General features: G+C 46.9%; 1 protein-coding gene across 8 annotated transcripts in view; it reads left to right on the forward strand.

The window, feature by feature from the left end:
- The window catches only part of HERC1 (HECT and RLD domain containing E3 ubiquitin protein ligase family member 1), a 1,817,725-nt gene that overhangs the window by 663,823 nt on the left and 1,129,388 nt on the right, over positions 1-24,514 (forward strand). For 5 of the 8 annotated variants that reach the window (XM_085643727.1, XM_085643730.1, XM_085643731.1 and 2 more), the window contains 3 exons: positions 10,101-10,207; positions 10,336-10,446; positions 10,557-10,733. In XM_085643727.1, coding sequence (XP_085499853.1) covers positions 10,101-10,207; positions 10,336-10,446; positions 10,557-10,733 — 395 coding nt within the window. The remainder of the gene's footprint in view (positions 1-10,100; positions 10,208-10,335; positions 10,447-10,556; positions 10,734-24,514) is intronic. The other 3 variants (XM_085643729.1, XM_085643733.1, XM_085643734.1) reach the window with 1 other exon arrangement.

Consider the following 24,514-nt stretch of genomic DNA (forward strand, 5'->3'; position numbering starts at 1 on the left):
CTAGCTTGTCCTGGGTGCACCGTTCAGTGGTGTTGTCTGCTGCTGGCTGTGCATGCCAGTGCAGGCCTGTTTGTTCTACTACACCATTGTGGCCTTTGATGCATTCTCTTGTGCCTTTCTTCTTCCGTCTGCACTTTTGGCGGTGCAACCGTCCCTGCCTTGTCTGCTGCTTGCGGCTGGCATGTGTACAGCTCTTTCTGTCGCTGTGTATGTGTTTCTTCAGGTGGGCCCTGCCTCCGGTTCTACCTCTTCTCCCTAGGGTTTGAGGTGGTCCTTGTGTTCCTTGAGGCTTTTTGGGCGCTATCTGCCCCTGCGGGGTGTTGGGCAGTTCTCCCTTGGTTGGGCTTAGGATTTCCTAGCCTTTCCCTTCTTGTCCCTGTGACATGTCCCCTGCTGGGGCCCTGTGTCTCTCCTGGTGGGGAGGCTCTCTCGCAGGCCCTCCTCCCTTCTGTGTATGGCTAGGGTATCTATTCTCCGTTAAGGAATCTGCGGCTAGTAATCTCTATCAGATGTACAAGTTACTTACCTTCGGTAACGATGTATCTGGTAGAGACGATTCTAGCCGCAGATTCCTTCACGACCCGCCCTTCCTCCCCGTCCTGCGAGGACCCTCTGCTTGGGTTTCCGAAGTCGCCTCCCTCTGGGTGACTTGTCTCGTGTGGGTGTCCTCTTCGTTTTCTTCCGGTCAGGCATCCCTCCAGCTGGTTTCTCTCCAGCGTGAGGGCCTACTTTTGCTCTTTCCCTCTGTTGGAGTTTCTGATCCCCACCCGGTCTCCTTCGTTAGGGCTTCTTTTACCTGTCCTTTGACTTCCTCCTCCTTTCAGAGGTTATGGCCCTCCTTGGCACTGTAGTCTGCAGATGGATTACCTGTCCTTTGACCTCCTACTCCTTTCAGGAGGTATGGCCATCCTTGGCGGTGTAGTCTGGGGATGGATTGCTGTTGCTCCTCTGTTCCTCTTGTGGCCCTTCCCCTTGTGGTTGTGGTTGCAGGCTCTCTTTCTCTCTCTTTTGTCACGGTGCTTTCACATGCTTGTGCCTTCAGGAGGGCTCTTGCCTTGGCTTGCAAGGTGGTTCCATGGAGTGATGCTTTGCGCTTTTCTTGCTATGGATTCGCTGCTCTGGCCTTCTGGTGCTTTACTGCCACCTGGTGCTTTGGCCTTGGCTTGCACAGTTGTTCCTCAGAGTGTTGCTCTGCTCTTTTCCTGCTCTGGCCTGCTGTTGTCGCCTTCTGGTGCCTTGGTGCCACCTGGTGATGTTTCTCACCTTTTGTTTCTCTCTATTTTGTTTCTCTGTTTTTTTCGCACACTGTTCCCATGCTCTCCTCAGTTTTGTTGTGATGTCTCCGCGTTGTGGTGCGGAAAAGTTCTCCGAAGCAAACTGACGTCAGCGCACCTGGGTGGGGCTTAAGTGACCTCGCTGACGTCACACCCACGGAGGACGTCTGGGTGGAGTCGCGTGGTCCCCACCCCCCCTGTGCGCGAGATGCTGGGCAAGAAAGTTTTCCGGGTCCAGTCTCACGCCTGGGGATAATTCTACGTTAAAGAATCTGCAGCTAGAATCGTCTCTACCAGATACATTGTTCCCAAAGGTAAGTAACTTGTACATTACCACCCAATTCCCTTACCCACCCCTAAACCCTAAAACACCCTGACCACCCAATTCACTTACCCATTCCAAACCCTAAAAATACCTGTACTACCCAATACAGTTACCCACCCCTAAACCTTAAAAATCCCCTTACCACCTAATACCCCTACCCACCCTTGAGAGAGGGAGGGAGGGAGGGAGGGGGAGAGGGAGGGAGGGAGGGGGAGGGGGAGAGGGAGAGGGGGAGGGGGAGAGGGAGAGGGAGAGGGAGGGGGAGAGGGAGAGGGAGGGGGAGGAGGTAGGGGAGAGGGGGAGGGGGAGGGGGAGAGTTCACTTAAAAAACCATAGGTTTCACACATGTTATAGTTAGCTGGACATTTCCCTTGCAAAAAACCAATGAAATTCCCCCGTTATAGTTAGTGCAGGCAACTATAACTCACGCGACCGCAATCCTCTGCTGATGACGTCAGATATTACATCACTGTATTTACACACTTATTTACCCATGTCTTCTTCCATTAATCTTTAGCTATACATATATTACAAATATTTATTTTTCAGAAAGACACATATGTAATCAGTGATGTATTATCTGACACCTGCCGCAAGGGGAAGGGCGCAGGACTCCAATAGGAGACAGTGACGATTTTCAGGCGCCATCCACCACGTCAGATCCATTACCTCTCGCTATTTTCATCAGTGGCTGTCAATAACATTTGACAAATGGGTGTTGGATATTATACATCAAGGCCACACTCTGGAGTTCATACAAAAACCTCCAGCGCGACCTCCCATTCACAAGCACCAGAGTCATCTCTCGGCACTCAAGGCAAAAGCCTTGGCCCTCATTGTGAAAGGAGCAATAGAGGAGATTCCAGTTCAACAGCGAGGGAGAGGATTCTACTCGCATTTTTTCCTCATAAGGAAGTAGCAGTCAAACAAATGTAGGCAGGTAATGGATCTCCGAGGCCTGAACAATTGTATCAAGAAGACTTAGTTTTGGATGCTGTCGCTACAAGAGATTCTCCTAATGTTGCGCAGAGGGGATTACATGGCATCGTTAGATCTCTTAGATGCCTATTTTCACATTCCAATCCACATCAAGCACATGCAGTATCTACGATTCACGGTGGCGGGGCGCCACTACCAATTCAAGGTATTACCCGTGGGTCTCCGACCCGCGCCGAGGGTATTTACAAAATGCATGGCGCCGGTCGCAGCGCATTTGAGACAGCAAGGCCACCAGATATACCCGTATCTGGACGACTGGTTCATAAAGGGAGCATCATTCAAGGAAGCACAGCAAGCCATAGATTGCTGCATAGCTTTATTCCAAAAGTTGGGACTGCGGATCAACATGGAGAAGTCTTCCCTCATTCCAGGGCAATTACTCCAGTTCCTAGGAGCCAGGTTGCAAACTCAAGAAGCAAAAGCTTACCCCTCAGAAGAGCGCACGCAAAAAATAATGCACTTGACAGCACGATTAAAAGCAAAAAGGTTCACTTCAGTAAGAATTTTCAAGTCATTACTGGGAATGATATCATCTTGCATTCCATTAGTCCCCAAATGTCGACTTTGCATGCAGCCGCTGCAGGAACTACTCGACAAGCAATGGGTGCAAGCCAGAGGATCCTTCGAGGATCAAATTACTATCACCCCTCAGATCACAAAAGCACTGTCATGGTGGGGCATCAGGGACAACCTTTCAAGAGGCCTACTTTTCAAACTACAATGTCCAAGCTATGTCATGACGACAGACGCCTCGTTACACGGATGGGGATCGCATCTTCAGGAACTGGAAATACAGGGCCATCGGACGGTGCAAGAATCCCAATTACACATCAACATGCTCGAGTTAAGAGAGGTGTTCCTGGGTTTGCAAGCTTTCCTACCCAGAATTTGAAATTTGCCTGTTTTAGTAAGGACAGCCAGTACGACTACGATGTTTTACTTACTGAAGCAGGGAGGTACAAGGTCAAAAAACCTCTCCGCGCAAGCCCAAGAAATTTGGAACTGGATGCTACAACGCAACATTTCTCTGCAGGTCCAACATGTCCCTGGAGTACACAACACAAGAGCAGACCGTCTAAGCAGGTCGATCTCAACTTGTCATGAATGGGAACTAAATCGAACTCATCTTTTAAAGATTTTCAGGTTATGGGGTACACCAATCCTGGACCTCTTTGCAAACCAGCACAACAAGAAATGCAAACATTTTGAAAGTTGTTTCCCTCAGAAAGGATCGTGGGGAAATGCTCTACACATTCGCGTTTCCCCTGTTTCCTCTCATTCCAAGGATACTATGAAAAAGAGAGTGGAACCGTGCCATCTGATCCTAAAAGCCCCGACTTGGCCGCAACAGTTCTGGTTCTCGGAACTCCACCAGCTGTCTGTAAATCCCAGAGTACAATTTCCATTGATACAGGATCTGATCTCCATGAGAGGAGGGCAAGTTCTTCACCCGCAGTTAACATCTCTGAACTTGTCAGCCTGGAACCTCATGAGCATGAATTTTATTCCTTAGATATCCCTCAGGAGTGCAGGGATATATTATCGAACTCTCGGGCAATATCTACCAATAAAACTTATACAGCAAAATGGAAGCGTTTTTGCCATTGGTGTTCTAATCAAAATCTACATCCTTTGCACTCTTCACCGGAGCAGATTCTACCGTACCTACTTCACCTAGCCAAAGCTGGACTATCCCATGCTTCAATAAAAATACATCTTGCGGCTATATCAAGATATCGTAGACGCTAAATCCTCCATCACTTTGGTCCCAGAGGATCATAATGGAATTTCTAAAATGACTGTTCAGAATGTTCCCACCGATTAAGTAGCCATCCATTCCATGGCAGCTTAATGTAGTTTTGTCATATCTCATGAAACCTCCGTTCGAACCGATTCACAAGGCTGAGTTACAGTTAGTCTCTCGGAAAGTGACATTATTACTCGCACTCACTTCCGCCAGGAGAGTCAGTGAGATCCAGGCGTTCTCTGTCTCGGAACCTTTTCTTCAGTTTAAATCGGACAGTCATTCTCAGGGCAAATACAAAATGTGTCCCCAAAGTTCCCACGGTTTTTCATCTTTATGAACCAATTGTATTACCTACATATTTCAAGAATCCATAATCAGTGGCACAGAAATCACTGCACACATTGGACATCAAAAGATGCCTCAAATTTTATATTGACACAACAAAATCATTTAGGAAAACAGACCAATTACTTATTGCCTTTGCTGGATCCAGGAAAGGCTTAGCTTTATCAAGATCCTCCATTTGAAGATGGATAGCCTCGGCCATCACTCTGTCATGAGAAGGCAGGAAAGCCTTTGCGCGCTAGAATTCGCGCACATTCCACAGAAAGATGGCAACGTCGACCGCATTGTTCGTGGGAGTATCGCTCTCGGACATTTGTAGAGCGGCGACATGGACAAATGCACACACGTTTTACCAGACATTGTCTGGACACAGCGTGGGAAGCGGACACCGCAGTTGGACAAGCAGTTCTACGGCGCCTGTTTCACTAAGGTACTTCTTATACTATGTATTGTATATTTTGATTAGATTGTCTGTTATATACATTGTCAATTTCTTGTTTCATATTAACATGGTGACAAGCAAATGTATGCATAAGTTTGTTCTTGGAGCAGCATAACTCATTACGTTTTCTAATGTTAGAAAGCAGAGCCCTACAAAAAGGGGTCTATCCTACAAATGCTGCTTCGGTTATACACTGCTGACTTTTCTGATACAAGCATGTGAATCTATGAAAGATTCAATACTGGAGAAAAAACTAGTTACTTACCTGTACACTATGGTTCTTCAGAATTGATATCTTTCATAGATTCATATGCGGCCCGCCCGCCTCCCCGTTCTTTTATCTCTAGATTCATCCCTGGCTCACTTTATGGGCTGGTTGGAAATCTGAGGTATGGTGGCTCTGCTGGGGATTGTGATCTTAGGGCTGGCAGCTGATTGGTAGGTGTTTGGACCACATAATAATGGTGATATGCTACCAAACTATATACTTCCCTACGGGTTTTCTATGCAGTTTTTGTTTTTACTGCTATGTTTATTCTTTTACCTTGAGAATCCCACCATGATGATGGGGAAGATACAAGCATGTGAATCTATGAAAGATATAAATACTGGAGAACCATAGTGTACAGGTAGGTAACTAGTTTTTTCCGTGTCTGGTGTTGAAGCGAAGCCGGCAGATCTAGCTCCACTCTCATGGCAGAGGAGCGTCACCCCAGTAGGTGGCAGCAGAGATAAATAAGTGAAAAATACAATGATATTAAACCAATCTTATTATCATTGCCTGCAGACTCGTTTCACAGAGAGGACCATGCACTCTGTGGGCAAGAGCAGTGGAAAGGAGGGGTGATGGGCGCGTGCATGACTGTTTGGCTGGCTTCCTTAGGCTGACCAAGCCGTCATGCACACTTAGCATTTCTCCACCTGGCTGCGTTGTACAGCCAGGTGGAGAAAAACCATAGGCTCCCAGGTGCTGTCTGAGAGGCAAACCTGGCCGTTCAGACCAATCCCAGTGCTTCTTTCATGTTGGGAATAGTATAGAAGCAGCGTCAGGATTGGCATCTGGGAGCTTGCGCAGTGTGCACCAGCCATGGAGTCGAGGATCCAGAGAGGAGCAATGCGGTGACATCAGCAGCATGTAAGTTTTATATTTATTTTAGTTTTATTGTCATGCTTATTTTTGTATTTCCGCCTCTGTCCTGCTCCACCGCTTCGGATTTTAAATAGCCTGTGCCCCCTACTTTCGTTCAGAGCTCTTGAAAATTTTCCGTATTTAGTATGATTCCTGGAACTTTCAAAAAGTGAGTAATCTGCAGGGACATGGATTATCCACCAAAAAGGTTGTTACTGCAGGTAAGTAAAACATTTTTCTCATGGAATCCCTTCTGCTTCTCACATGAGTGAGCTTCAGGCCTTTTCAGTTCAACCCCACGTATGCCCTATTTTATGACAAAATGGTACTCGGAGGACATGATTGCTTTTATTTTTCTTCTCAAAAGTGGCATCACCTTTCTGTGTGAGTCATTATGATGGATACTTCTAACTGCAGATTCCTCACACCAGACTGGATCCAAAATATTTTTGATTCTAGCTCCGGAGTGTCAGCAGGTGGAGTCTTGCAGCTCTGCTTTTACTCTGCTCTACCACGAAAGGACCTGCATATACGTCCCACCCCCATCACACTGACGTTCTTTTTTTAAGTTACTACTTTATTTCATCCTTCGACCTGCCTTTTTGTCTGATTTCTTACCAGTGTGCAAAGGAACATGTACCCTTGTAGAACTACCCTCCTAAACCTTTTAGGGGCTTTCACAAACAAATGTCTGTGACAGATCCCACATGAGCTGTGACTCGGGTGTTTGGGGTTGTTCCATGACTCTAAATCTTGCCAGCAGTATGTGTGCACCTCAAGGTGATCCAGTACTGCAAAGTTGATTTTTACATCTCGGAACACCACGAAAAGTCATGTGTGGCGCTTCCTAGCCCATTCGAAAGTTGTTGCTACGAAGGGGGCTATACGCTCCTGAAAAAAGGATTTGACAACTGGTTTCCCCTCTCCTTCCCGAGTGCCAGCCTATCTACCTCAACAATAGGGCAGCTCCTCTCCCAACTGTTACCTATTTGCGCTTCAAAGGCAGCATGACCTTCGAAGCTCACCTTTTGGGCCCAAACCTGTGCTTCTTCCTGAGAGAAAGAGGTAACACCTCTCTCCCATGCAGGTTTCTACTTTTACCTTTCCTAGGAGCCGTTTGCATGTCTTCTGGAGAGAGCAGAAAGCTGTCCTTGGGACAGACCTATGTACGACTGTAAACAGGCACAGGAATCTTTGACCAACTGAAGTGGCAACTTCTAAAGTTGCACGTAGCCCACAAGTGAGGATACACTTGATTTTACCATGAAATCTGATTTCATTCACTGATTCTTTTGATATCTTACAATACCAACTTCAGTAGTCCCATTGAGAAGATAGCAGGGCTGAAGTGTCAGCCTTTAACTCTGTACTTTCCAATGGAGCTACTAGCCTTTCCACTGGAAAAATGTCAATTTAGGTTTTTTATTGTTGGAACATGTAAAAGTACATGTTCGACATTTAAACATACAGCACCCTGCCTCAGAGCTCGTTAGACCTACATTAGGGGTTACTTACAGATGCTAAAAAGAGAGGTTTGGGCTTTGCCATTACTTTAAAAGGCAAAATCAACTTAGCTGTTTCAAATTGCTCTATCAGTCTGCAGTGGCAGAATGGGAGCCGTGTTTTACCTTGTTGTACTCTTGGTGGCACAATTAGTGTGGCAATCCACGAGAGACACCTAAGCTTACAGGACCTAGGTATCCCTGGTACCATATACTATGGATTTACTTGTAAGTTGAGCTATGCCAACTGGCGACATCCTAATTATCCATATACCATTTTAAGGGCCAAAGCACATGGACTGAGCCTTGCTTAGCAGTGTTTTGGGTATTTCAGAGCCATTAAACCGGTACCTGGTAGTCCAAATGGAGCACACAAATGGGAGTCAGTCTGCAAAAAGCCTGTTCTCTTACACCTAGGGTAAGTAACTTGATACTTTGAATTGGGTCTTTACTACCCATGTTTATTAGAGACAATGCCAATTGATATCAAGAACGAATGTAAAGTCTGCATTATGAACTCTTTTATTACAACAGTCATGGAAACATGATACAGCTGGGTTGACGGTTCTGGCCATATTTGTATTATCCAACTTTTCTAGAGATATGTAAAAAATGCTCATTATATAGACATGGAAGTAGGAATCGTCATGATGCTGTGTTGTACTATTTTAATTAGTCTGACATGCAGTTAACCAAGGGCCCTGTCAAATTCCTCAAATTAGCTGACTTTAAATGTGTGAAATTCTTATCATAATTTTAAAAAATGTTTGCAATCCTTGATGAACATGTTTTCATATTCTGTTATGGCGGTCAGTCTTGTAGCAGTTGTAATTTATACTTTTTCAATGAAAAATCTTTTATTACATTGTGATACCTTATTGACGTGTATATGTATTAAATTTTAGAATGGTTTATAATATTGGTTTAAGCAGCCAAACAAATTCATTCATTCATATTAGGCTTCTGTTACCGGTTCAGCCATAATTTAATGCACAGGAGGCTTTGCTTGTTCTTGTACTGGCTCTCAGATGGGCTCGTTTTCTCAGTCTATTTCTTATTGAGGAAGGGTTGTTTCTCAAAGATTCTCACTCTTTCTGTTTTATGTTACTTGCTAAGCTGTTGCTAAGGTTATGAATATCCCATTCGGTAGCATGGAAAATTATTTACTCTCAACACTGGCTATCCATCATTGGAGCTATAATCATTCTCCATCAGCAGGTTGAGTATATACAATACTTTTAAAATAGCAATAAAGGTGTTTAAAATGTCTATAGGCCCAACACCATAGTATAAGTAGCACATCCACCTGATGTTGAACAACCCAAACTTCAGGAGACGAGGTGGAATTGCTTTTCAATTTTCTCTCCCTGGTGGCCACCATGGCTCAGATTTCTACCACATGTTCAATGTGAGCTCCTCTCCGGAAAGCGCTTTGTTTGGCTTTCTCACTTATGATCGTGACCCACAAATGACAGCTGAGGTATGTTTTATTCACCAGAATGTTTAGAATAATAATAGACTGGAATGTGGCCTTAGCGTTTACCAGTGACCGAGATATTTACACGCATTCCACCCATCACCTTTGTGTTTTCATAAGTGCAATGTGTATGCTCTGACTTGGGTTCGGTGCTGACTGTGCCATAGGACTCAATCTGTACTTCACTGACAAGGCCTAAGTTGGTCTGGGGTTTTTTGTGTTCCCATTCGGAGGGGACCTGCTGTTGCAGATTGGACTAGACTGCTTTCTTCAGAGCAGGGCGAAGGGCTGATTTTCATATAGCTGGTCTCTGTCTGGAGTGGCATAGTGGGTGAAATAATATTAACAAGACTGTAGCTCTTATGATTGCTAGTGGCTGAGACTTTTCGACATTATTGAGACCCATTACATTTGCGTTTTCCTCAAGGCAAGGAATCTAAAGCAGAAAACTATTGTTACCGGTAAGTAAAAATGTATTTGAATTTATATTTGTAAATTTTAATTTAATTTTAAAACTAAGTGAATAGTGCTGTAGTTTTTTACTTTTGTTCAACATCTTAAAAACATAACATTAGTTTACATTAATATTTAACATAAAAATATTTTTCCTAGTGTTCGATATTCTGTAAGTTCATGCAACAATCTGGTCTCTCATATAACTGCAAACATTGCATGGAGATAGTGTTGGTTACTAGGCGGTTATTTGATGTTGTATTTAATGTTGTAATTACGCTCATGTAGAGAAAACCACGCCAAGCTGATTAGCCTTTTAGCATACTTTATTTAATTGGCTTTGCTTTTGTTTTCTTTAGTGTCCAGGAAGTAATGTGGGGTTGTTCTAATGTATTGGGCTTTCCTAGGTGTTCCTTTGGTCGGAAACTTGAGGACAAGGCTGCTATCACTTCACGTCTTAGAAGCAGTCTTGCCTGCCTTTGACACCAGTGTGGAGGATGACCAAATGGCACAGGTTAGTTTACAAGCTAATTTTAAAAGATGTAATTTCCACTCACTGTAACTTTTTCTTTTAGACTGTTCATCAGCAAAAAGTATATATAACACATTGTAATACGTTGTTACATTTTTGTAATGTTGTAGGTGGTTGAAAGATTGTTCTCGTTACTCTCAGACAGCATGTGGGAGACGCCTATAGCTCAGGCTAAGCGCACGATCCAAATAAGAGAAAAGGAACAGGAAATGAAGCTTCAGGTAAAGGAACTGGTTCTTTTTTGTGCAAAAGGAAAAAAAAAGTCTCCGTGTTAAATATTAGCAAAGATCGCTTCCTCAGAAAGCAACTGATGTGGATTCCTTCTTGACAGAAGCAGGGAGAAGTTGAGGAGGAGGATGAAAATCTGCCTATACAAGAGGTATCTTTTGACCCTGAGAAAGCCCAATGTTGTCTGGTTGAAAATGGACAGATATTAACTCATGGAAGCGGAGGGAAGGGCTATGGATTAGCCTCGACTGCTGTTACATCTGGATGCTACCAGTGGAAGGTACATACGTTTCTCAGTGTGTTTCTTTGATGAATGTTCCATTGCACCCAGAACTAATCAAATACAACATTGCAAGGTTTGATTTCATGGACCTTGTAGAAGATAGAAAAATGAGAAATACTTTGACAAAACCTGGGTTTTCAAACTGTTGTTGTTGGTCATATTTAATAACCAAATATTTCCCTCCCAGAGCAATTGAACATACACATTTTCGCTTGCACACATAAGCTAACCTTTACTATAAGATTTCTAATTGATACATTTTCCCTTTAAGTTATCATTTCTATAACTATTGTAAAGTACAGACTAGATTCAGAAACCTTAACTCAGAGCATGTCACTAGAGAGTAGCACAGTGACTAATCAGTGTTGTGGGAAACCATGGGCTCCAAGAGTAAAAGACGCTGCCATGCTGCTAGTGTCAGTTACACAGATGCTTAACATCCATAACTCGCTGAATTGTTCACATTTACAATCATAATTTGTTTTTGAAGACCATGTAAATGTTAGATCTCAGTGTCAAGCCCCCAAAGGCAAGGTATGTGGCGCTCGAACTGGACAAAAACCCAGATAACGTGCAAATGTTGCCTCCAGATGCACCTGAAGGACATCCAAGAGTGTGACGATAAGTCATTGTAATGTTCTTGCAATTTGGGTGTTACAGCTACTAGGAAAGTATATATTTTATTGCCGGACAGACACAATACCCACCACTTGAAGTGATCCAGTGATGGGAAGGTTTTGGCCGTGGCAACAGGAGACTTAACATCTAAGCCTCAGTTTACCCTTTTTTTTTAGCATAGCTAGAAAGTACTTCGCATCAAACTAAAACATTAGTGGTAAGTGTCTTATTAGGAGAACGTATAGGATTTTACCCATGGTGGAAGCAACACCAAGGCTCCTAGGCCTTTCACAAATAATTGATGTCATTGGAAAGTGATTTACTCTATAAACAAGCGGTTTTGCCTTGTAATCCTGTGTACCCTACTTACAATATTGTTTGATCCTGGCTAAACCATTTTGTTCCTATGCCCTGTTGTGTGTCATTATATAAGAACTTTGAAACAGGCTCAATACATTAAAAGATCACCACAGTAATAATAAAACAAAAGATATTCCCTGGGCATTTATCCTTCAACGTAGCTTTTATTCATACATTTTTGTAATGTAATCATAGATTGATGGGTAACTGGGGCATAGCTGATAGGCAGTAACCACCTGGATGCCACTGTCTATAATTACTGCACCAAAATTCACACGTTCTGGTATTTTCTGGGAAGATTTTCCTGGTAAATTTCGGCAGGTTTGAGCTGATAGAATTTACATGGTGAAAATTGCGGGTGTGTGGCGTTGGCCGCAAAATCTGAATTCCGTTATGTGCAGTAAGGTAGGTTAACACACACATTGCGATTTCAAGGGACACTCATTATGAGGGTCTTGGTCTTAAATTCTGTCCATGACCGTACGTTATAATTACTATAAAGCTGTTTACAAATATAAAACTTTCTAGAGAACTTTGGCAAAAATGTTAGATTTTTTTTCAGTAGTTATAAATAAAGTTTTATTTTCCTTTTTTCTCTACTATATAATTCCCTCAGTGGCCACTAAATCAGTTTGCCTATTGTGCTGCTTTTCACTGAGGATCCCTGTGAAAAGGTCAGAGGAGCTGGACCAGGATATAAGTTCCCAAATCAATCCTGCTATCATTGAAAACTGTTCTAAATATGTGTATAAACTTGGACAATTTCTTCACATTATGTGGACCACTACAGTACTCAGAACATTGTAGCAATTTTTGATAAAGTTTCTCTCAATAGTATCGGACTGGGCCTCAAAACCATTTATGGAATATTTGGTTGCTTAGGCTGGTGCCAGTTAGAGGCAGAATATACTTCCGCATTTGTTTCCCTGGGGTGTGTCTTGTATGTGATGCACTGCAGTGTGCAGGAAATTTAATAGGAAAACAAGAGGGATGAGTGGAATGTTTAAATTATTATCAGCCTCTGCTCTTCATCATTTTTTTGACAACCATGCCTCTAAGGACAGAGAATGGAAATGTGAGAATGAGTGATGGTCCTGCAAGTCTCCAGCCTAAACTACCAGAACAAGTCCACTCTAGACTGGAACTGAAGAAACCTTGGCCTAATTTGGCAGCAGGAGTGCTACTGGACTCTTATGTACAGAAATGGGCCTGAGCGTAACCCACACAGACTAGCCTCCAAGTAGAGTGAGACTAAACTACGTATTTGAGACAAAATATGTTGGATTATTGACGGTCTAAATCTGTTTTCAGAGGAGAAAAGCGATTTTGCTATTTTCTCGTTGGCTGTTTTTTTTTTTCATCATATGTATTTAACAAAGAGATGTACACTGCTAATGCACTGTACTTTATATTTCTGTCAACTTTCGTTAATTACTGTGTGAATTCAGTTTGCTGTAATGTCTACCATTATGCTCTCAGGCAAATTATGTTAACTGCTGCATCACTTTTTTGAAAGTTTATTTTCACCTGACCGTGGTAGACGTAACCTGTTCCAATTATTAATATCTTTAAAATAGTCAATGTGTGAGAACTTGGAACACTGGAATGTCCAATTGTACTTCATGATCAAAGTATTATTCTGATGCATCATTTATTTAAGACCTTGCAATTCGTTTTGACCGCTGATGGATATCTGTCTGTATTTATTTGAAACAGAATAGGTACCTCTGTCATCTGTCAAAATACAATAGCGACTGTGCATTTTGATAGGGCGCAGCAGTGTAATTTCTGGAGGATTAGTCCATCCAGGCATTCGTTGTGAAAGTACTGCATAGCTAGCCTGTATTAAGTCAATTCAAGCATATTTGGGCAGTGCCACAGGATTTGTGTTAGCCTCTTCAGTGGTGAAGAACCCTTGTGCATATTTGGGCAGGTTTCTCGGACTGCGACAGCAGGTCTCGCTGTAGCAATCTGCTCCAGCATGCTTCGGCAGTGCCACGAATCCTATGCTTTAGTGATGTTGATAGTCTCCGAGCCACTCATAACCTCAGGAGTCTATTAGACAGATTTGCTTCACTAGGGTTAACTGCTCTTGCCCATGCTAGTAATCTACACCTCCTACATGGTTGGGTCGCTCCTTTCCACTTCTTCCAGGCAGGATTGTCCAGATGTTCCTGGACATTGAGACTGCCCTTTCTCCAAATCAGCTACAGATTATCTCCCGTCACCTCTTTAAAGCTGAAAGACTGGTTGCACAGTTGTACTCAGGGTACCCTGTGAAGCACCCCCATTTTGATCATAGAGAACTTGGAATAAGTGGGTCAACAGTTCCCACTTTTACACTGGTACAGCAGACCGTGGATGTGAATTCTCGGTCAGTGTTTTCTGAACTCCTTATGTCTGATCCCCATCCATGAGGAGGGTTCTCTCCCGTTTGGAGCACCCACAAAAGAGGCACAGGTGGGTGAGCAGTCAGCCTTAAGGTGGAGACATTTAGAAAGAGAGTATTCTCATCCACCAGCTTGACATTTCGATCTGTAAACACCAACACCCTACTGAGGTGCATTTTCCACCCCGTTTGGTATCTGGTGGTTTAAGTCCTCTCTGATACTACTGATGTTCTCCAACCTGTCCTTGCTCAGGCTATACAGGATAGTCATGATGCAACCAAGTTTACAATTCATTGTGGCTTGAATATAATTGATTCCATCAAGTGGACCATTGCCACCAGTATCTCCATTCGCGGCTATGCCTGTCAGCGGTCCACCGTTTTCTTAGGCGATATCTAGAGGGTTAACTATCAACATGATGGAGTTATACCTAACTCCTCCTCAGACGCTCCTCATTGGAGCTATTCTGTACACAGATTTGTTTCATGCCGTTCCCCTTAGAAAAGAGAGTCCAAGACATTCGGGCTACGGTCCTGATATTTCAGTACCTGTCCTGGATTTGAGTGAGGTCAACTCTGAGGCTACTGGGACTGATGACCTCTTGTAGGCTGCATGTCGAGCATAGCAGGTGGCATGTGGGCACTGCAGAGGGATCTGAAGTATCTAATAGAGACATCTAGCCGCAGATTCCTTATCTTATGATTCTCGCTAGTCGCCAGACTGGATCCGGAATGTTTGTACAGCAGTACCTCTGTGCATCAGTAAAGGGTGTTGAGCGACTCTGTAGCGTAGTCGTCCTCTGGATATGAAGTCAATGGCGTCCAGGTAAGCCCTTCCCAGACACACTGACATCAGTTTCTTCTTTTTCGCACTTACAACGCAGATATGATCAGCGGTTCCTGAGGCAGTTTTTTGGCCGACCTTGATGATTTCATCGAACAAACCAGTTTACTTTTCATATGTCCTCGGGGGTTCAAACCTTGTGGGTCCTGTAGATGGCAAATGTTGGTCATAGAACCTCACTCTATTTGCATGTGGTGCCTAGCTGAGAACTATGACTCCTAGGAGTGCGACTCTTTTCTGAAAGAAACACGTTAGTTATAGATTCCTTACCTTAGAAGTACCCCCATGCGTCAGACTGGATCCGGAAAGTTTTTTCGTCAGCTGTACCTCTGCGCGTCGGAAGGTGTCGGTCGGCTCTGCGTCCGTCGTTGGTGTCGTGCTCGCTGGGATGGCTTCGCGGCAGCTACTTAGATGCCACCCTCGCGCGTTGACTTCAGTTCTTTCTTTTTACGTGCCTGCCAGCGCATATCTGGGAAGAGCGGTACCTCCAGTCACTTTTTGATGAACTTTTTTCTCGACTTTTGTTGACTTCTTTTATGAGCCTTCGACTCCTGGTGCACGAGGGATGCCCGGCCTCAAGCCATGTGGTTCCTGTCCTCGGATGATGTCGGTGACGGATCTGCACCGCGTGTGCCTCTTTTGCCTGGAGCGTGACTTCGACCCCAAGTCGTGCTGCGCCTGCCGGTTGATGGCGCCGAAGGCTTTGCGGGAGCGGTCCCGAAAGCTGCTTGAGCACCAGCGGTAGGCTCCACGCCGTTCGAGGTCCCTGTCGTGAGGGAGGACGAGGGACCGGTCGCGGTGCCACCACCATTCGTCGAAGTCTTCGCACTCGGGGTCGGGTAAGTCAAAGCATTAGAAGAAGTCGAAGAAGCATCGTCGCTCTTCAACTTCTCCTCGTCGGCTGGCCGACCCGACGAGGGATGCGGGTGGCGCCCCTCGCTCGGCACCATGCGCCGAACCCGAAGAGTTGACTGTGTTTCCCCCCCCCCCCCCTTCCTGGGACCCGGAGCGTCTCCCGCCCAGCTTCATACGTTCTATGAGGCGATGCATGCCATCTTTGGGAGGCTTGAACCCGCTGGCGCGCCTTCAGGCCCCGCAAACTCGGTTGGGGGGCCTAGGCCTTCTCTGCCTACGGCGCCGGTGCCGCAGGCCTCCCTTGGATCCAGGCCTGGATCCGGATCGGCGCCGGTTGACCTGATTACGCCTCCACAGGCACCGCTTCCTCCGGCAGCACTACCGCCCTACGCTGGATCCAGCGCCGAGTGGGGTTTTTGTGCCCCTGTTTACTCCTGGGGACCCTTTTCGACCAGAATGGCACCCAAAAGATGAGGAGGACTGGGAGGGGTCAGGTGACCCTCTGACCGACCCAGTTGGATGAACAGGACTGGAGTGAGGAACTGGGGGATGCCAGTGGTCTCGACACCTCTCCTGACCTTGGCATGTTGTCTCTTCTTACCGTGGCTACGGAGGAGGGAGCGTCATATGCAGTGGTGTTGCATAGGGCGGCCGAGGCTCTCCACCTCGAGCTTCCTACAGTGGTGGTCAGGACTAACCTCCTGACAGAGGTGCTTCAACCGGCTGCAAGCTCTTCGGAGCCCTTGCTGCCGTTTAATCAGCTCGCATGGACAGGATGATTGCACGACGCCACCGCCCTGCTCTGTGCGACCCCACTCGCCTCTCCCAACACCCCACCCCGGAGAGCTTAGTAGTCCAAGCCTCCACTTCCAAGAGCGCATTCCCTACCGCTCCACCGGAAAGGGAATCCAAGAAGCTGGACCATCTTGGAAAGAAAATGTTCTCTTCCACCAGCTTTGGACTGCGGTCGGTAAACACTGCATGTTTCTTGGGCCATTATTTCCACTCGGTGTGGGATACTGTTGCGCAGGTGCTGCCTCAGTGTCCGGAGGAGGCCTGGGCAGTGCTCTCCCAGGCTATCGCCGCCGGTAGGGATGCGGCGAAGTTTACCATCTGTTGTGGGCTGGACACCGCTGACTCTCTGGGCAGGACCATTTCAACGTCAGTAGCACTCCGTCGCTACGGCTGGATGAGATCGACTGCCTTTTCAGGGGATGTCCAGAACATCTTGATGGCCCTCGCCTTTTTGGCGACAAAGCAGACAACGCTCAAGAGCGTTTCACGAACTCACGGGCGACGGCTGAGTCCTTGGGCCTCTCCACCCACCTTGCGCAGTCTGCTTTTTGCCCCTCTCGTGGCTATAGAAGGGGTGCCCGCTACGTCCCGCCCAGAGCCACAGGCCACAGCAAGTTACTCAACCTTCGCGCTGCCAGGGACGTGGAAACAACCGTCGTGGTTCCGGGGGCCAGCGGGAGGGCTAGTCCACCAACCCCGACTCTGCAACAGCCTCCAAACCTTCCTAGTCCGACATTTCAGGCCCACCAAACGCCAGTGGGTGGCAGGATTCGCCATCACCTCCGCCATTGGCGGACAGGTGGGTTTTGCAAATAGTCCGAAGGGTCTACTCTCTCCCCTTCGAGGCTACCTTTCCAGCCATGCCACCACAATACCACTGCATGTCGGAGGATCACCTGGCCCTTCTCCAGCAGGAAGTTACGGCTCTCTTGGCCAAGGGAGCTATCGAGCACATTCCTGTCCCAGAAGTAGGTTGTGGTTGTTATTGTCGCTACTTTCTGGTCCCCAAGAAGGACAAGGGTCTGCATCCTATCTTGGATCTCAGGAATGTAAACCACTTCCTCTAGAAGGAGAAGTTCAAGATCTTGACTCTCGCTCAGGTCTTGTCTGTCCTCGACCCGGAAGACTGGATGGTAGCGTTGGACTTGCAGGACGCTTATTTTCACATCCCCGTCCTGCTGGCCCACCGGTGTTACCTGCGGTTCACAGTAGGCCACGAGAATTTTCAGTTCACCGTTCTCCCCTTTGGCCTTACCAGCGCCCCTCGGGTGTTCACGAAAGTGATGGCAGTGGTCGCAGCTCATCTGCGCAGATCAGGGGTTTCAGTCTTTCCCTATCTCAACGAGTGGCTGTTAAAAGCGGGCTCGCCCCAGGCAGTTGTCATCCACCTCCCGACTATGGCTGACCTCCTGCATTCACTGGGGTTCTCCATCAATATGCCGAAGTCACACCTGATTCCCTCTCAGAAGCTCCTCTTCATCGGAGTGGTTCTGAACACAACGCGGTCTCTGGTCTATCCTCCCGAACAGCGAGTCCGGGATATTCAGTCTATGATATGATAGCAGAAAAAAGAATCCACTTTACAAAACAGATTGAGGAAGCAAAGCTCTCCTCCAAAGCACTCTTTACAGCAGTAAACAAACTCGCCACACCCAAGACCACAGGTTTCAAGGGAAATCAAAAATCTTGCGAGGACATAGCAGCTGCCTTTAAAACTAAAGGACACATCAGCTCACTCCCCCACCACCCCTCCGTTAAGCCATGACTCGGGTGAGTCCTGGGTTAACAGAAATCTTCAATTCAATGTTTATTTCTGGTAACTTTCCATCCATGTGGAAGGATACCTCTATCCTTCCACTGTTAAAAAAAAACCTACCCTAGACGCAACTGATCAAAATAACTACCGTCCTATAGCCCGACTGCCGCTGCCTGCTAAAATCATTGATAAACTTATGAACATTCGACTTACTCAATTCATTTGCGAAAATAATGTACTGGATCATGCTCAGTTTGGTTTTCGCCAAGAACATAGCACGGAAACGGCACTCATTAAAGCCACAGAGTCGATCAGAGCGGTGATGGATGGAGGAGGTGCGGCTGCTCTAGTACTCCTCGACCTGTCAGCCGCTTTCGATACTGTGGATCATTCTCTTTTGCAACAGCGGCTGGAGAATTTGGGGGTCAGGGGCAAGGCACTGGCCCTACTATCCTCCTTTCTCAATGATAGGAAGTTTACAGTTTTGGTCGACTGGTACCACTCTGAGCCTTACACCCTGCGGTGTGCCACAGGGCTCCTCTCTGAGCCCGTCTCTGTTTAACATATATGTATCCGAACTGGCCCCCTTGATTCGGGATTTTGGGTTCAATCTTACATCTTACGCTGACGATACCCAGATTGTGGTGGCGGCATACAAAAATCAGGTCCCCCCTACTCAGCAATTTCAGAATTGTATGTGTGCCATTAATCGATGGATGAGCACACACTGTCTTAAAATTAACTCTGATAAGACAGAGATTCTAATCTTTGGTAACATGCATCCAAACTGGGGTAATCTGTGGTGGCCAGCAGAGATGGGAGATCCACCAAAAACTGCGGTTAAAGCTAAGAACCTGGGTGTGTGGTTTGACAACAAACTTTCTTTCGCCCAGCACACAAATGCAATTGTTTCCTCTGACCACTTTCTCATTAAGAAAGTCAGGAAGATTCTTCCCTACATTCATGTGGACACCAGAAAAACTGTAGTTACATCATTGATTCAGTCGAAGCTGGACTATTGTAACAGGCTGTTTTTAAACATTCAGAAGCAGTGCCTAAAAAAGCTTCAGAGTGTACAAAAGTCAGCTGCGCGGTTACTGTCTAATACCCCCAGGCACAAATCCGTTTCAAAAGAGATTCGCAGCCTGCATTGGCTTCCTGTAGTACAACGGATCAAATTCAAGGCGCTGTGCTTGGCATTCAAAGCACTGCACCATACAGGTCTGGTCTTTCTGCAGAACCTTCTTATCTGGTATGAACCAACCAGACAGCTCCGATCTTCAGGAGCTAAACTCCTGTCAGTGCCTAGAATCCGAACATCACTCTGGGGGGGCTGCAGCTTTCGCTTCGGCACCTCTAAACTCTGGAACTCTCTCCCGAGTGAACTCAAAAGTGCGAGCTCCCTTTCCTCCTTTAGGAAGGGACTGAAAACCTCTCTGTTCCAGAACTAGATGCTTAAGCAGGTCCACCCTTGTCCGCAGCGCCAAGACACCTTCGGGTATACGTGCGCTTTATAAATCACAGTAACATTAATATTCCGATCTTTCAGCCTCTATCCCGGGTTTCAGTCAGATTCACCCTGAGGCTGCTGGGCCTCATGGCCTGCTGCATCCTGCTAGTCGATCATGCCAGGTGGCATATGTGGGCTCTGCAGTGGGACCTGAAGTTCCAGTGGGACCTGAAGTTCCAGTGGACGCAGCATCAGGGGAATCTGTCCGTTTGCGTCCAGATCTCGGGCACTGCACGGCAATTGCTGTGGTGGCTCACGAACCAGGATTGGGTCAAAGGCAGATCCCTCTGCCATCCCCATCCAGAATACTCAGTGGAGACTGTGTATTCCCTTCTGGGATGGGGCGGCCACATGGGAGAGGCATAGATCAGAGGCCTCTGGTCTCCGGCGGAGTCCGGGCTCCACATCAACCTGAGGTGGTGCAAGGTCTCTTTCGACATTGAGGAGAGCCTTGGTTAGATCTATTCGCTACCGAAGAGAATGCACAATATCAGCAATTCTCTGTGTTGGAATTTCCAAGGCAGCACTGGCTAGGCGACGCTGTTCGTCGCAAGTGGAGTTGCAGTCTTCTATACGCCTTTCCGTCTATACCACTTCTACCCAGAGTGCTGAAGAAGATCCGGCGCGACCGGGCCCAAGTCATTCTTGTGGCTCCGGATTGGGCACGAAGAGTCTGGTTTCCCGAGCTGCTACACATCTTTTTCCTCCTGTTTTCTTGATAATGCCCCAGTGGGACTTGAACTTGGTTCTTACATATCTAATGTGCGCTCCCTTTGAGCCGCTACATAACTGTCCTCTCAGGCTTCTGACCTTGAAAACTGCTTTTCTGGTGGCCATAACCTCTGCGCGCAGAGTGAGTGAGCTCCAAGCACTTTCTTCTAAGCCTCCTCTTCTGACTGTTCATCCGGACAAGGTTGTCCTTCGAACTCGGCCGTCCTTCCTTTCCAAAGTGGTTACTCGTTTCTATATTGAACAGACCATTACTTTGCCAAGGCATCCTTTCAAAGAAGAAGAGAGGCTCCACCGTCTGGATCCAAAACATGAGCTTTCCTTTTACTTGGATCGCACAAAACAATTCCGGGTGGATGACCAGCTCTTTGTTGGCTACGTGGGCACCAAAACAGGTTGGGCGGTGCGCAAACAGACCATTTCCAGATGAGTCGTTTTGTGCATCCAAGCTTGCTATTCCTTTCAAAGAAGGATCCTCCAGTGGGGTTGCATGCCCATTCCACCATGGCGACGACAGCAACTACTGCTTTGGGGCGAGGAGTGCCTCTCAACGACATCTGTCAGGTAGCTACGTGGGCTTCCCTGCACACATTTACCAAACACAACTGCCTTGACAGTCAAGTCCGGAGGGATGGCTTCTTTGGCCGTTCTGTTTTCCAGGATTTTCTGGTGTGATCTTGGTTTCCAGACCCACCTCTTTGGTTGCTATTGCTGGGGTATTTATTCTAAGATAAAGAATATATAACTAACTGTTTCTTTCAGATGAACAAGTTACTTAACTTCCGTAACAATATATCTGGAGAAACATAGGTTAGTTATAGATTCCTTACCTCCCCACCCATCCTCACCATTCTGCAAACTGATTTCTAGGGTTAAGGACTTCCTTTCAGGACCCTAGTTTTGTGCACCAGTGGTCAGTGTCTTGCAGGGCTCTGTGCTTCTCGCGTGGAAAGTCGTGTATGGAACTGACGTCAGCGCGCGAGGGCGGCGTCTATGTAGCTACCGTGACGTCATCCTGGCAACAACGGCGCCAACAACGAACGCGGAGGAGTACTGCTGACGAAAACTTTCCTGATCCAGTCTGACGCCTGGGGGTAATTCTAAGGTAAGGAATCTATAACTAACCTATGTTTCTTACAGATATATCGTTACCGAAGGTAAGTAACTTGTTTTTTTCCAACTTCTATATATGTGTATTACTAACTCCATTCATTGTTAGTGTAGTGGTCAATATATCCGCCTGTCACGTGGGAGCCAGGGTTCCTCCCCCAACAGCGATGATGAGGTTGCTTTTGCAGTGTCTTGACATATGTAGTATCCTGTTATAGTTCACATGAGTACCGTTGGTTCCATTTATGCATTATTATGTAGGGCATACTCTTCGAGTTCCCCTGGTCTTTATATATATATATATATATATATATATATATATATTCATACAGATGCCTTAACGCCCACCCAACCTACCCGCTCTGCGAGGTCCTTTTCAGGGTGGGTTCTACCCACCTGCCTCCTTCCAGCATTCCTTCCCTCTGTCTGGGGAAGAGTAGTGCAGGTGTTCACAGACCACCGCCATGTGGTACTGCAACAAACAGGGCGGGGTGGGATCATTGGTCCTATGTCAGGAGGCCCTCCGCCTCTGGACATGGCTGGAACATCAGGGCATATCCTTGGTGGTTCAACACCTGGCAGGTTCACTGATCCCCAGGGCCGATGAACTCAACCGCAGGTGCATGATTGATCACGGATGGCGTATTCGCTCGGAGGTGGTGCAAGGTCTCTTTCGACAGTGGGGAGAGCCTTGGTTAGATCTATTCGCCACCGAAGAGAACGTGCAATGTCAGCAATTCTGCGTGTTGGAATTTCCAAGGCGACACTCGCTAGGCAGCGCTTTTCGGCGCCGATGGAGTTGCGGTCTGTTGTAAGCCTTTCTGCTTATACTATTTCTGCCCACAGTGCTGAAGATCAGGCGCAACCGGGCCCAAGTCATTCTCGTGGCTCCGGACTCGACACAGAGAGTATGGTACCCCGAGCTGCTCCACATGGCCATCGATCCTCCGCCCCGTCTGCCTCTTCGGGAGGAACTCCTGTCGCAGCAACAGGGCACGGTCCTCCACCCGAACCTGTCCAGCCTGCACCTCCTTGCGTGGAGATTGAGCGGCGGCAGTTGACGTCATTCGACCTTCCTCCCGAAGTCTGCGATGGAATTCTGGCAACCAGGCGTCCCTCCACTAAGACGGTATACGCCTGCTGGTGGAACAAATTTGTGGCATGGTGCACAGCACAGGCTGTGGATCCCCTCTCTGCCCCTCTTTCTGAGGTTCTTTTGTTCCTTCTTTCCTTGGCCCAGCAAGGCTCTGGTCTGGGCACTATCAAGGGCTATCTCTCGGCCATCTCTGCCTTGCTTCGGCTTCCAGATCAGCCTGCTCTTTTCAAGTCCCCGGTGGTAAATCGCTTCTTCAAAGGCATAACTCATCTCTTTCCTCCTATTCCTTTCGTTATGCGTCAGTTGGACTTGAACCTGGTTTTAACTTATTTAATGTGCGCTCCCTTTGAGCCGCTTCACAACTGTTCCCAGAGGCTCTTAGCTCTCAAAACTGCGTTCCTGGTGGCCATCACCTCTACCAGACAGGTGCGTGAGCTCCAGGCACTCTCTTCCAAGCCTCCTTTTCTATCTGTGCATCCGGACAAAGTTGTCCTCAGGACTCGTCCATCCTTCCTGCCTAAGGTCGTCACTGCCTTTCACATTGGGCAGACCATCACTTTGCCCACCTTCTTTCCACCTCCACATCCTTCGAAGGAGGAAGAGAGGCTCCACCGTCTGGACCCAAAATGTGCGCTTTTGTTTTATTTGGATCGCACCAAACTGTTCCGGGTGGATGACCAGCTCTTAGTCGGGTACGTGGGTGCCAAGAAAGGTCGGGCCGTACACAAGCGGACTATCTCCCGATGTGTCGTTCTGTGTATCAAAGCCGGTCTGTTCTCCAGAATTTTCTGGTGTGATCTTGGTTCGCAGACCCACCTCTGGGGTTGGTATTGCTGGGGTATCTATTTTAAGGTAAGGAATCTATAACTAACATGTTTCTTTCAGATGAACAAGTTACTTACCTTCGGTAACGATATATCTGCAAGATACATTAGTTAGTTATAGATTCCTTACCGCCTCACCATCCTCCCCGTTCTGCGATCTGATTCCTAGGGTTAAGGACGTCCCTTCAGGGCCCTAGTTTTGTGCACCAGTGGTCAGTGTCATGCATGGCTCTCCGTTTCTGGCGCGGAAAGTCGTGTAAAGAACTGACGTCAGCGCGCGAGGGTGGCGTCTAAGTAGCTGCCGAGCGTCATCCCGGTAAACATAACGCCAACGACGGACGTGGAGTCGACCGATGCCACCTACCGACGTGCAGAGGTACTGCTGACGAAAAAACTTTCCGGATCCAGTCTGACGCCTGGGGGTAATTCTGAGGTAAGGAATCTATAAGTAACCAATGTTTCTTACAGATATATCGTTACCGAAGGTAAGTAACTTGTTCCTCAGCGTCTTCGACGAAGGCGCTTAAGGAACGCCGGATGAAGCTTCTACTGGCGTGGTTGTCGCAGTCTTCCAAGACGTCCCATCAGCCTTGGTCCCCTTCACAATCCAAGGACTCGCTTCTGGTACATTCCAGGAGCCGTCCCTGTGGGTGTCACTCTCCATCGATGTCCAAAGGTATGATAAGCAGGTATTCTAAATCAAGGTGTCAGTCGACTTCGACGCAGAAGGCCTGCTACCAATCTTTGGCTAAAGACTCAGTGCATGAGCCTACCATGCGCCTTTCAGTCTACCAAGGTGACGGGGCGAATCTGACCCAAACGAGAGAATATTACAACTCTCTCTACTACCCCCTAGAGTGCATTCTGGCCCCAAGGAGAGGCACAAGACTGT

This window comes from Triturus cristatus, chromosome 3_1 (genome assembly GCF_964204655.1).
Source record: "Triturus cristatus chromosome 3_1, aTriCri1.1, whole genome shotgun sequence".
NCBI classification, from domain to species: Eukaryota; Metazoa; Chordata; class Amphibia; order Caudata; family Salamandridae; genus Triturus; species Triturus cristatus.